The following is a 13,801-nucleotide window of genomic DNA, read 5'->3' as shown; positions in this document are numbered from 1 at the left end:
CTCTCAGTGCCGGCACCCAGCTCCTGCTGCTTCCCCCAGCTCCCCTCCGGGGTGTCAGTGCGCAGGGACCAAATGTTACAAATGCCTGCAGCTGCTGTCCCCAAAAATACCCTCTGATGACACGCGGGGTTGATAAGAGCGAGCCTGCTCCGTTCAGCGCCGCGCCGAGGCTGGGCTGGCCTACCTATGTATAGCAGCCACCCCAGAGAGCTGCAGGGCTGCTGCAGGCCTGGCTGCGCCTCTGTGCTGGCTCAGCCAGCAGCGAGGGACAGCGTGCCCTGTGGAGAGCATGGCATGGGCTGCAGGGTGTGCTGTACCCTGAGCTGGACACCAGACTGCAGTGAGACAGGACGTGTCACACGGGACATGCTGCATGGGGGGATGTGCTGCACTGGGTGCTGCATGAGATGCCAGGCTGTACTGAATGGGATGTGCAGGACGCTGGGCTGCCAGAGATACAGAGGGGATGCACAGGCTGCCCACCATCCACAGGGCAGGCAGGGTTAGTGGATAGGGAACACCTGGCACTGTCCCCTCAGGCAGTGATGAGAGGAAGGGCATTTGGTCTCCTTACAGCCCATGCCTCTTCTGCAGCTCCCACCCTGTGAGCCAGCCCGTGGCTAGACTGCCTGAACAGCATCCTAGGATACTTCTCCTGTACCTGCTGCAAGGTCTCCAGCTAGCCTGCCTCTGTCTCATCTGCTCTTCTCCCCCTAAAGCTGGGCCAGCCTTCTGCAGCGCCAGGTAGAGCAGGAACCTTTTGCCATCCCTCCTGCTTCATGTCCCCAGGACCCTGCCAATCACCAGACTGACATGGAGATGCCACAACCTCCCTGCTTCTCACCTCGCCCTTTTCAAGGCCCCATCCTCACATTTTGGCCGCCCTGGGGACTGCCACCTGCAAAGTGCCTCCCCCATGCCAGATCCTCACAATCCTCTGATCCCCACCAGGTCCTTGCCCAGATTTCCCTGCTGTGCACAACTGCTGTCACTTCCCACTAGCTCCCCAGAAGCCCTAGACCTTCAACTCCTCCACCTGGGGGGCACCCAGCATCAGCAGCTGCAAAGCTCACCCAAGGCACCCCCCTGCATCCCTGCCAGCTTAGGCTCCTGGCAGCACTCCAGCCCCAGGCACCCACTGCTGCTGGCAGCATCCCCCTCACACACCCCCCTGCCCGGCCGCCGGCCCCCCCCAGACCACACTGTCCTTGCAGTCCTCGCATTCCAGACGTCTCAGCGCTTTCACAGCTCAGAGATAATATTCACGGCGAGCAGACGTTTGCGTCAGTGTCAGATAGATCTCAATGCCACCCTGCCCCGGGGGAAGCGCCGCGGGCAGACGGGCTGGGCAGGCAGGCAGAAGCCCGCAGCAGAGGAGCCCCCCGAGCTGCCAGCCTGCCAGCCGTGTGCCCCACGGTCATGCTGCTGCTGCTGCACCTGCTGCCTGCCATGCTGCCCAGCGCCGCCCTGGCCAGCTGCACCGCGGCCGGCCCTGACCGGCAGCTCATCCTGGCCAAGGTGCGGGCCCGGGTGCTGGAACACCTGAGCCCCCCCCTGCTCCAGGAGGAGCCACAGATGGAAGCGAGGAGGGTGCACCGGAGAGACGTCCTTGAGAGCACCCAAGTGGAGCCAGAGGAGCTGGAGGACACCTCCCAGGTGATCTTATTCCCTGCCACAGGTAAGGATATCCGATGAAAGGGTGAAGCAGGGTGGGGGGTTGGAGCAATGCAGATGCTGAATGATGGAGAGGCTGATGTGGTGGTCTGTGGGAGAAGGGGAGGAAGGTGTGCCAGGCTGGGACATGGGCATGAGTGAGATTTGGTGGAGACCCAGGAGATGGAAAGGTATGGCACACAGGGACACGCAGAACAGTTCAGGACAGACAGCTGAGGGACAGGCAGCACAAGAGGGTGCTGAGAGGCTGGGAAACAGCTGGCCAGGCAGGATGCAGAGACATGGGGAGGGTTGAGGAGCAGGGTGGAAAAGGATGGGATGCTAGGGAATGGAGCAGGATACTGGAAGGTGGCTTGGGATACTAAGGGACAGGGCAGGATGCTGAAGCATGGGGCAGGATGACCAGCTATAACAGCAGGAGATGGGGCAGAACGCTGGGGGATGGGATGGGATGTACATGCTGGGGGAAAGGGGAAAGGATGACCAGGTATGGGACAGGACTGGGAGGTGGTCAGGATGCAGAGGATGGGAGAAGGGGACAGGATGACCAGCTATGGGGCTGAATGCTGGGGGACAGGGCATGATATGGACTCTGGGGGAAAGGGACAAGATAACCAGCGATGGGGCAGGATATTAAGGGACACGGGTGACAGTATTGGACCAGCCTAGGGCATAGCAGGGATCAGCTGTGGGGCACACAGCTGATATGGACTCTGGGGGAAAGGGACAGCACAGAAGCTGCTGCACAGCACAGCAGCTGCCCTGCACCCTGCCACAACCTATGCCAGCAGCCAGGTGCCCTGCCAGCACTCCAGGGACCTCTGCAACATCCCACTTGCCATCTGGCATTGGGGATTCTCCCCAGGTTTGGGTACACACCCTGATCATCTTTTCCCCCCCGACAGATGTTCCCTGTGAGCCCACACAGCCAGACAAGCTGCTGGAGGAAGAAGGGATTTTCACCTACCTCTTCCAGCCCTCGGCACACACCCTGAGCCGTGTGGTGACTTCTGCCCAGCTCTGGTTTTACACGGGCCCCTCGGCTGCCCCCAACCACTCCACCCCTGACGTGCTGACCCTGTCACCTCAGGGCCGGGTGCCGGTGCCGGCCATGGTGGAGCGGACACCCGAGCACTGGACCGTGTTTCACTTGGCCCCGGTGCTGCTGCCCCAGCTCTGGCAGCCGCTCTTCGTGCTCCTGGTGCGCTGTCCTGGCTGCCCCTGCCTGGCCGAGGGGGACAAGATGCCTTTCCTGGTGGCCGCCACCCGGGCCAAGGGCAGCGAGAGGGCTCGTCGCTCTGCCATGCCCTGGTCCCCAGCTGCCCTGAGCCTGCTGCAGCGTCCCTCCGAGGAGCTAGCTGCCCACACCAACTGCCGCCGGGCTTCCCTCAACATCTCCTTCGAGGAGCTGGGCTGGGACAAGTGGATCGTGCATCCCAGCAGCTTTGTTTTCCACTACTGCCATGGGAGCTGTGCCGCAGGGCACGGGCTGAGCCACCGGCTGGGCGTGCAGCTCTGCTGCGCTGCCCTGCCGGGCACCATGCGCTCCCTGCGCGTCCGCACCACCTCCGACGGCGGCTACTCCTTCAAGTACGAGACGGTGCCCAACATCCTGGCCCAGGACTGCACCTGTGTCTAGGGCATCTTGCAGCCCAGCCCCAGACCGTGAGCCCACCCAGGAGGAGTTGCTTTCCCAGTGGAACCCTGGCCACTGGGATGGGGCAGTTTGGCTGTACCACCCTCCCCTGCACAAGCCAGATTTTTGGGCTGGCCCAGGTACCATCACACTGCCAGACTTGCCCTAGGGCCAGTCCCAGCTCAGAGCAAATCAGGGCATGGCTGGGCATAGATAGGCACAGCCTATGGCAAAGGCATCGCTGCCCTGCCAAAGCCAGGCTGCTGTCCGCAACCGGTTTAGCCCTCATCTCTCCCACCTGCTTCCCTCCTGCAGTTCTGCACCCCTACGAAGATCAGTGTCTTCCTCCTGCTGCAGAGTTCAACAGCATCCCCCGTGCTCCAGGCAGGGCCAGGCTGCTGCAGCAGGATCAGGAGGTGCCTGGGTGAGCCCATGAACCTCACACTGGTGGGCAGGGCTGGTAGCACACATGGCACCACAAGTGAGCCCTCTCCCAGCAGCACAGCTTGTTGGAACCTTCATGGGATGAGTGAAATAAACCTGTTCCCTTTACTAAAGCAGCCTGGAAACGCCAGCTTCTATCTAGATGGAGAAATGAGGGGATGGGCAAATACTGTTAGAGGAATCCAGCTCTGATTTGGGGTACCAGAGCGGGGATTGGAGTATGCTGGCCAAAATGGGCATGGTGTGGCTGGGTTTGACCCTGCCCCAGGCAGGGGTGTGCAGAGCAGAGCAACATCCCTTCTGCTCTAGGCAACAGGTTGTGCAGGAACAGGGGCAGCGGAGGGCTGGGGAGCCAGGGGCATGGTGGGAGGATGGGGAGGCAGAGGAAAGCCCCTTGCCTGGCCCCCTGACAGTGATAGGGCCAAATGGGAACGTGGCCAGTGCAATCCCTCTCCAGCAGGATGATGACGGCTGCCCCAGCTGGCTGCAGCCGCCTCCTCATGGCAGGAACAACTGAGTCACCCTGAGCAGCAGGGAGGTCCCAAGGCACCCAGGGCAGCGCCAGCCCAGACGCACAGGATTCCCTTCCCACCCCTTCCTCCCAAATGAGCGGATGCAGCAGTTCAGTACAAAACGTCTTCAGCCTTTACTAATATAGATATTAAAAAAAAAAAAAAGAAAACCAGAGTGACAATCATTTCCGAGTAAAAAACAACGCTACAAAAGTCCCCATGTGACCCAGGCTGAGATGATGAGGAATGCTCCACTGGCTCCCGGCCGAGCCCAGCTCGGGGCACCACGTCCCCACACTGTGAGGCCAGGGTCTGGCTCCGTGCAGGGGGTCCCAGCCCTACAGCCAGAGTGGGAGGAGACAAGTTTTGGTCCAAGGGCGGCCTGCCAGGACGGGGCGGAGGCAGTGGGAACGACAGCCCCTGACCTCTGCACAGACATTTCCAAGCAGGCCAGCCACGCAACTCACAGCTCCATGCCAGGATGCTGTGCAGCACAGCCCTCCCAAGCTACAAAGTCACTTTCTGGCAGTGCAGTGCCACCACGACCTCTCCCACCCCCTCCAAAAGTAATGCCAGCCTGGCCCTCTGTCCCACAGCTTGGCCCGGCCAGCCAGACCCCCAGCTTGCTCCCCTAAGTCCCTCACACCTCAGGGAGCAGTACCAAAATCACTGGCACATGCACAGCACCAGCCAGTGCTGCCACAGGTGGCAGAGGGCATGGGGGGGCACAGGGAGGTGTGAAGACAACATGCTGGGGAAAACAGGTGTGGGAGGAGGAAAAGTGGGTGAAACAGGAGATGGGGGGGCACAGGCCCAGAGTGGAGATTGGGATGGAGTATAAAAATGCCAGGGTGCACATGTTGATGGGTTTATAAAAACGTACAAAAATAAGATATTCCCTTTTTGAAAATTAAGTAGGAATGAACCCCATGGCCCTCGAACCCTCTGCTGCCCACTGGGACAGGGCTGCCCAGACTGCCCCGCTGGGCAGGCGTGTGGCATCCTTTGCCCTGTGCTCCTGGCAGGATGCCTATCCTGCGGTGGCAGGCACTCCAGCAGACACCGCTGTCATCCCTGGCGACACTCACAGCCCTGTGGGGAGCAAAAAGCAGGTTAGCACCCACCCCAGGGGGAATGGCATCCTCTCTCCAGGGGAGCCTTGGGGCAGCCCCCCATGCCTCCACCCAGTGGGCAGGATCCATCCCCCGTCCCGGCTCACCCGTGGTCCTGTCGCAGGTGGCGGTCCCCTTCTCATGGGCCAGGTTGAGGCGGTTCTGCTCGGCAGCGATGCCGTTGGCCTCGGGGCTGCTGCTGCGGGCAGGGCTGGGGGGCCGTGGCGGGGGCTGCAGGTGGAAGGCCACCTCCAGGTGCTCCTGGGCCAGGCGCAGGTGCTCACGCAGCCGGTCCAGCTCGTGCACCGGGGGAGCTCCAGCCAGGGCGAAGCGCCCCTGGGCCAGGCTCTCCCGGTAGTCCAGCTTGCTGTTGGTCAGTGGGGCTTGCGGCAGCTCCTTCTTCAGGGAGTGGTAGGTGGGGGGAGCGCTGGGGGCTTTCTTGGGGTATTGCGGTGCAGGACTGTCGCCAGTTGGGAGTGGGGGGCCATCGGCTTGGCTCAGGGCATCACGGATACGCCCCACGCCAAGATGCAAGAGCTCGCAGAGGTTGAGGAAGAGGCAGAGCCCGCTGACGGCGTACATGATGAGGAGGAAGATGGTCTTCTCAGTGGGGCGGGAGACAAAGCAGTCGACAGTGTGTGGGCAGGGGCTGCGGCTGCACACGTAGGAGGGGCTCACCTCAAAGCGGTACAGCAGGTACTGCCCGAAGAGGAAAACCATCTCCAGCACGGAGCGGCACAGCAAGTGTAGTACATAGGCACGCATCAGCCCGTCCTGCTTGATACGGCGCCGGCCATCGTGCTTCTCTCCGCCCTCTGGGCTCTTCTCCTTCTCCACCTCGATCTCCTCAAAGATCATGGGGTCTTCTTCATTGTTATCTTCTGCCTCCTCATAGTCTCGCCCGGCTCCCCGGCGCACCATGGGCATGCGTGCCCGCCGGGCTGCCGGCGGCCGCCGCCGCGAGGCCTCGGGCATGCGAGCGATGCGGTGCATGGCAAAGCCCAGGTAGAGCACCGACGGCGTCGCCACCATGATGATCTGGAAGATCCAGAAGCGGACGTGGGACAGGGGCGCGAAGGCGTCGTAGCAGACGTTCTCACAGCCCGGCTGCTGCGTGTTGCAGACAAACTTGCTCTGCTCGTCGTAGTAGATGGACTCTCCCCCCACGGCCGTCAGCACGATGCGGAAGACAATGAGGACGGTCAGCCAGATCTTGCCCACGAAGGTCGAGTGGTTGTTGATCTCCTCCAGGAGCCGCGTCAGGAAACTCCAGCTCATCCTGACCAGGCAGTTGACTCAAATCCTGCAAGGAAGGGGCAGGCAAAGAGGCACTGAGTAATTTCACAGGCATCTCACATCTCACCGGGACCCTGAAGTCTGCCAGCTGCTAGCCCAGCTCTGTCCCGCTCCCTCTTCCAGCACCACTGTCCCTTCCCTTACCCACAGATCCATAAACACAGCCCTGCTCAGGAAGCTGCCTCCCCAAAACTTTATTCCCTGCTCAGCACCGCCTCCCTGTGCTCCCATCTGCATCCTGCTCCCATCCTCCTGCCGGCCAGGTGGGTGGAGGGATGGGGAAAGGCTGGGACATCCTGGTTGCCTGCAGGGACACATCTAGGGGAAGAGTGAGCACAGTCACAACCAGAGCAAACATGCCAGTGTAGGGCAGTACCAGCTGGGGACTGTGAGGGGACAAGCAGGAGCAGAACCACTTCCTTCTCCCCTAGTGACATGACATCTATTTATCACCTGGCACTGAACAGGTCCCTAACCAGCGTCATACCCTGTGAAAGCACTCACACCCTCCCACAGGGGTCCACAGGCCACTGGAGGAAGGCAACACATGGCAGCTCCACTGGCCCACTGCAGCTGCCAGCCCTGAGCCCTGGCTGAGGGGGGCAGGTCCCCAGAGCAGCATCCCCTGCCATGTGCTAACCAGCCAGGTCCCCTTCACTCCACAGAGCTCTCCTCCGAGGGCCAGTAGAGATGCAGCATCACTCTCCCACCAAACCTCAGTGGTGCACCATCTCTCCTGCAGGACCCCAGCCCCCAGAGCCTGCAGTGGCCAGTGCTCACAGAACCCTGCATCTTGATGGAAAGGGCTGGTGGGAGAGTAGAACAGGGAACAGGACAGTGATAGCAAGGGGCAGTGTGGGGTAGCCAAGGAATTGCACAAAACCCTGGCAAAACAGCTGACACTAGAGATTGGGGAGGAAATTACAAGGACCATGTCACATCTCCTGACCAAAGAAGACACAAGACACCCACACCCACTGCCCACCCTGGTTTCAGCAGCTTGTGCATGAGATGATGCAAGCCAGGGCAGCAGGTGGCAGGGATGGCCCAGAGTGAGCAGAAGGTATGTGTCTGCACAGAACCTCCAGCAGCGCCTGCCAGCCCCATCCCATCACCTCTGGCCAGGGCATGTCCCTGCAGATAATGATTGATGCTGCACTGATTCCACTATTGTCCAGAACAAGAGGATCTCTTACGGTAAGCTCAGCCAGCCTCCTGACCAACTACACCAAAGCAGAACAGTCCCTCCAGCACAAGCATCTCTGCTGGGGACGTGCTCTTGCTGCAGGAGGTGGCACAGGCTGGTGGCACCAGGGACCCAAATTCAGCCCATCAGGGCCACCATCCTCCCGTGGTCATATGCCCTGCAAGGTTTCACTGCTGCCCTGTCTCCCAGGTGTGAACCCCTCTCCCCCAGCACCTCCCTGGAAGGCGGGTGCTTTGTGTCTGCCTTTACCCTAGTCTCTAGCAGCACACCACCCTGGCACCAGGGTGAAGAACAAGGTGAGAGGACAAGGCAGGAGGACAGTTCCAGGAACTAAAACCCAAGCTATGTCAAACCACGACAGGTACCAAGGCCAAGGAAAGCAAAAAAATAGGGTGGCATTGCTGTGGTGGCTATGGAAGTGTGGCATGGGAATGGCTGGCAACGTGGGATGGCAGCAGCAGTGGGCATAGCCAGGGCAGAGCTACCTGCAGCCTGTCCCCTAGCCGGGGCAGGTGTCCAGAGGCCAGTTTTCAAAGCAGCACAGCCACCCAGGGCCTCCCGGCCACGCTGGGAGTCAGGACTAGCACTACATACCTTGGCTGGGCCCTACACCCAGCCCTCAGTCCTACCGACCCCAGTCCCCCCGCGTGGGGCTCCCAGTCCCCTCTGCCCTGTCGGGGACCCCCAGTTTCCCCTGCCCAGGGGCACAGCAGCAGGCATCCCCCCCTGGGGCTCACCGGCCCCTGCTCATCCGGGGTGGCTGTCCGACTGACCCCTGCCACCCTGGGGACGAGCCCTCAACCCCAGCCTTCTCCGGGTCCCCGGTCCCACCGATTCCAGCGCCCCGAGGGCATCCAGCCCAGCTGGCCCCGCCTGTCCGAGACCCCCAGCCCGCGATCCCAGCCGCCCGCGGCCCCAGCCCACGCCTGGGGCTCCCGCCGCCCGGGGTACCGTCCCCTGCCCACCTGCCTGGCCCTGTCCCGCCGCCCCGCTCCCTCCCGCAGCACCCCGGCCCCACTCACGGCGCACCGGGACGAGCGGCTCCCGCCGGCAGGGCGGACAAAGCGGTGGGGCGGCGCGCCGCCGCCTCCCGCCGAACAAAGGGGCCCGGGGCCGCCCCGCCCCGCTCCCGCCCGCCCGCCCGCCCGCCGGTGCGCACCGACCGCCCCGCTCACATCCCCGCCCCGCGGGTCCCGCTCCGCAGCGGCAGCGCCCGCGCCACGCGGCCCGAGCGGCGGCCCCGACCCGACCCGCCCCGCTCCGCGCGTCCTGCGCCCGTCGGGCGGTGCCGCCCTCGGTCCTGCCCGCCCGCGGCTCGGGGGGCCGCGCTGGGCTACGGGCAGGGGCCGGCGCCGGCCAAAACTCTCCCAGAGGCGCCTCCCGCCCCAGCAGTTCCGTCCGGCCCCGCTGACCGGCTCTGTCTCCGCGCCCCCGCGCAGCCCTGGGCTCCCGGGAGGCCGCTCCCTCCCGGAGCGAAGCGGAGGCTCCCCGCCCGCTGTTCGCTCCGAACCGCGGGTGCGGCTCAGCCCGCGGCCTTTTCAGGGGTGAGTCCGGCCGCAGGGTCAGAGGAGGGAGCCCCCGCTCCGGCCTGAGAGTCTTCTGCACAATAACCTCCTGTTCCTTGTAGCATTCTTCCCCGCCCAGTGGAGAGCGAGGATGGAAGAAAGGAGAGATCTGGTGGCGCAGAAGAGAGGTGACCCCACACATGGTGGGAACGCAGAGCAAGACATGCCTGTGTGGTGGTAATGTGCCTCAAGCCTTTTGAACCCCGTGCTGCTTCTGGTGTCCCAGGCCAAGTTCCTGCATCAGGATCGGGCTGAGCATGCAGCACCTCGAGATGTGCCCTTAGAGTCACCTACTGCACCGCCAAGGCCAGCACAGTGGCAGCAGCGGCTTTGAGTCACCACCCTGGAGACGTGCCCTGTCCTTTCACCAAGGGACCCTGGCCACTCAATTTCTGCACTGCTAAAATTGGCTCTGTGGGAATTTTGTTGGGGCTGAGTTTCCACACTGGGCCAACCACACCCTTGACGTCCTGGGCCCCCAGGAAGGGATACTGAGCAGTCTTGCACAACCTGAATCATCATGCCAAAGCTGGTGTCTGCATAAGCTCATGAAGGACTGCTTCTCCTTACTGAAACACCTGCTCGTTCTGCTGAAGGGTTTCTATGAACTGGCGCTCTGGTGCAGCACTGGGGCTGGCTGGGGCAAGGAGAGTTATGGGGACTGTGGCCATCACATCCAGTGTGGGGTCTTGGTTATTTTGCTGCAGCCCTGCTGCTTCCCTAAATCAGCAAAGCCACCAGGGCATTGCATCAGCACCCACAGAGCCTGGACACAGGCTTATTGCTCTTACATGGGAAGGCAACTGGAACCCCTCAGAGCAGTGATCTGTATCCTGACAGAGATGCAGGTGTGTGCACAACAGGCTGGGGAAAAGGGCCCTGCTTGGTGCTCTTGCTCACTCCTTCCTTCTCCCCAGCTCATGGATGGGTCAGTCCCAGGTAACACATTAAGTTCTATGGAGGGAGAGCTGCAGCAAAGGGAGGGGAATTTGACCAGAACATGAAGAAATAGTTTTCATTGAATCCCATTCTCATGCATGCAACTGTGGGATTAACATTTCTGTAAGGGAAAAGTGCGTTCCAGATTCGGCACAGACACTTGGGTCATAATCTCCATCCCAGGCCAGGAGAAACAGGAAGAGGTGGATGCAAGGAGACAGCAAGCTGTGCATGGAAACTCAAGCTTTTTCTTTTGGAAGGATGTAGGGGAGGTTTCAGCTCCAGAAATGAAACCCAGAGCTGCAGGGAAGAGACACCTGCAGTGCAGCATGGAGAGGTGGGAACAGGGCAGTGGGCTGCCAGCATGAGGACAGCATTCCAGCATGCTGGGGAGGTCAAGCAGCACATGTTCAGCCTCCTGCTCTTGCCTGGCAGTTGAAGTGACTTGTGGCTTTCCCCACAGTAACCACTTGTTTTCTAGTGTTTCCAGCCTGGAAAGCTTGCCTCCAGCCTGGCTTCAACCCCAGGCAGCCGAGCAGTTTGCCAGGGGTAAGGGACCTATGTGACCCCTTGACTCTGTTGCTCAGTGCATTAAGAACAAGCCCCTGTTTCATCAGCCTCACGTTAAACCAGGAGTGTGACCTCCAAGACGCTGCAAAATGAAGCCCTTGTGCCCAGAAAGAAGGTGCTTGTTGCACTGGGGTCAGGCACCACTGCTGCAGCATTTTTGCACAGCACAGCTCAGCCCATGCCTGGGCTACAGGGTGGGGATGGCCTTGGCAGGCCAGGCCTGGGGCTGGTGTCACACAGCCCACAGACAGGCATTACTGTGCTTGTCAGCATCCAACCATTGGCGTCAGAGCCCTCCAGCTTCCCCTGTGATGCTGCCCTGGGTGTTCCTGCACTCTACCCTTTTCTTAAACTTGCATAATCCAAATGCCTGCAGAGGCATCATTCTTTCAGCTTGGAGCAGAGGGGAAACCCACATCATCCGGGAAAGGAAGACAGGGGACGAAGGGCGTTGCCCACCCTTATCCCTTTCCACATCAGCTGAGCCTGACAGAGCATAGTGGGCAGGAAGGATGTACAGACCAGCAGTCTTGTGGGCTCTGGTCAAAGACCAGCTTTGCAGAGGAAACAGGGGCACTGTCACTAACCGCAAAAACCGGGATCAGCCCCAAACCTCCGAGTCTGTGGGGCAGAGCCACGGAAGGGCAGCTGCACAGCCTAGTGAGAGCAAGGGGAGCTGGCAAAAGAGGAGATAGTGGCTGAGGGGGAGTGTAAGCAGAGGGATAAGAAGAACATCCACTTCTTGGACAAGTGCTGCAGCTCAGGATGGACATTGACAAGAGCTGGTGCAAGAACTCCCTCTCTGTTTAGGCACAGTGCTGCAAGAGAGGCACCCTCTGAGATGCCAGTGCCAGCCCCTGCCTTGGCCACGAGACACAGGGTGCAGGGCCCAGTCTGGCTCTTGATAGCAGCCTCAGTTTCTGCTCTGATCAATACAGCAGGATGGGCTGGGCCCTGCCGTGACTGCCTCTGCTTTTGGGGACAATGGCAGTAAGGCAGTTGGTGGGGCTGGGCGCCCTGGGTGTGTTTGCTGTGGGGTGACATGGACAATGCCTGGCTGCTGCTTGGCAGTGGGCTGAGGAAGCCAGCTCCACCCTCTCCAAGCAGGGCCGAGCAGGCAGCACTAGAGGTAGGTAGCACTGCAGGTAGGCAGAGGTAGGCAGCACGCAGCCCTGGCAGCAAACATGCTCTTCCCAGATTAAACAACTTCTCTGGCACTGGGACATGGAGCAGACAATTCTATTAGGGATTGTTTGTCCTGGTACAGGACAGCTCCATAATTAGCTTAATACCCTTCCTCTGATAAGGGGCAGAGGCACACTCCATTGCAGCAGCACAAAGGGCAATGACCGTGCCCTCCATCAGAGGCTGAGCAAAGGCTAAGATGGCTTTAAAATAGTTTCCTTCCCTTTTATTCCCCCACTTGATTATGCAGCACAGTAGGGGCACAGCCCCTGCTCTCCTCTCTCATGCTACGGTGTCCTTCACAGTTCCTGGGTGCTTCTGGTGACTTCTGCCAGGACCATGCACAGCACTGGAGCCCAGCCTGTGTTGGCTGCTCTTCCCCTGCCTGCCAAACTGGAGGGCAGCCCACAGGGAAGGGCTTTACACAGGCCCCGGACCCTGCTCTGTGTGCTGGGTAAGGATCACTGGCACCTTGGAGAGATGAAGCTGGCCAGACAGGTCCATGACAAATGAGGAACATGTGCTCTTTGCTGCTACATCTCACATCCCCTGGAGATGAGGCCAGCAGGGATATTCTGCTAGAAGTAAATGACCAGTCACTCCAGTCACCAGGCTTTGCTAGTTCAGCACGGTGCAAGGGAGCTATGAGCATACAAGCTATATATGCTCAAGGCAGCACTGCTTTAGAGGGCAGAGATGCAGCAAGAAGCACTGAAATAGCCAAGCCCATGACTGAAGGCATCATTTTCATTGATAACAGCAGAGTGAAGCAGGGCTGGTATGTGCCCATGGAGCAGTGGTGGTAGCTTCAGGCTAGTGGCAATGGCCCGCCCGAGCCCATGGCTGCCTGCAGCCTGTCTCTAAAGCCCTGTGGCCACCCTAGCCTGGGAATCCTTGCAGCTACATACACCTCGAGAAGAGACTGCTGCAGGCAAGCACAGGCAGAGAAACAGAGGTTCAGACCAGCCTTACTCGGTGCTAGCAGCTGAGTGCTGGAGCACAGTGCACCCAGAAAAGGAGAAGAAGGAGCAAAATCCAGATTGTTTAAGAGCACAGCTGGGGGATGGCATAGTCAAAACTGAGACAGGCAGAAGGTATCTGCAGCTGGTTCAATGTATATTCCACCTTTCTGCAAACCCCAGCTGTCCTACACAGGCCCAGTTCCCACACAGCCATCAGTGGGATGCCTGCAGTGCTGGATGGTGGAATGTGTTAGGGGAGCCCTTGCACACACCCAGCTGATGCAAGGAGACCAGTGAATGTAATCACTGCACCAGGTGCAGGAGGCCCTACAGCAAAGCATTTGTGATCATGGAGTAACCAAAAAGGGGTTAATCTGTAATAACCAGGAGAAAATGCTAAGCGAAAACAAATCAAGTGTTTCATGAAGAGGCAGGAGACAGGTTGCAGCAGTGCATGTGAGCTTTCCTGTCAGTGCAGCAGCCAAAGGAATGCAGAAAAGCAGGGCGCTGTTAAGGGGACCAAGAGGCTGGTGCTGAGCTGGGAGCACAGACCACCAGAGACATGGCAAAGATGAGAAGCAAATAAGTAGTTACCTCTGAAATAAAACGTGGGAAGAGCTTGAGAAGAGCTGTGGACAGGCACACAACCAAAACCTTTGGTTCTGGCAGTCCACACTTTGTCAGGCCCCTGAACACATA

General features: G+C 60.2%; 2 protein-coding genes across 2 annotated transcripts; one reads left to right on the top strand and one right to left on the bottom strand.

Annotated features, from left to right (window-relative positions):
- Window positions 1–1,404: 1,404 nt before the first annotated feature.
- INHA (inhibin subunit alpha) lies at window positions 1,405–3,313 on the top strand. The gene is made up of 2 exons (XM_066553967.1): window positions 1,405–1,678; window positions 2,580–3,313. Exons 1-2 carry the CDS (start codon window positions 1,420–1,422, stop codon window positions 3,311–3,313), a joined length of 993 nt encoding a protein of 330 aa, XP_066410064.1. The 5' UTR covers window positions 1,405–1,419.
- Window positions 3,314–4,436: 1,123 nt separating this feature from the next.
- Window positions 4,437–8,947, bottom strand: LOC136558813 (gap junction gamma-1 protein-like). Its single transcript, XM_066553534.1, has 3 exons — window positions 8,911–8,947; window positions 5,486–6,681; window positions 4,437–5,358 (listed from the first exon to the last, which is right to left on the bottom strand). The coding sequence occupies exons 2-3, from the start codon at window positions 6,654–6,656 to the stop codon at window positions 5,351–5,353; spliced, it is 1,179 nt and encodes a 392-aa protein (XP_066409631.1). The 5' UTR covers window positions 6,657–6,681; window positions 8,911–8,947; the 3' UTR covers window positions 4,437–5,350.
- Between the last annotated feature and the right edge of the window lie 4,854 nt (window positions 8,948–13,801).

The sequence above is a fragment of the Molothrus aeneus genome, chromosome 7, assembly GCF_037042795.1.
Source record: "Molothrus aeneus isolate 106 chromosome 7, BPBGC_Maene_1.0, whole genome shotgun sequence".
NCBI classification, from domain to species: Eukaryota; Metazoa; Chordata; class Aves; order Passeriformes; family Icteridae; genus Molothrus; species Molothrus aeneus.
This window is presented reverse-complemented; position numbering and strand designations above follow the sequence as displayed.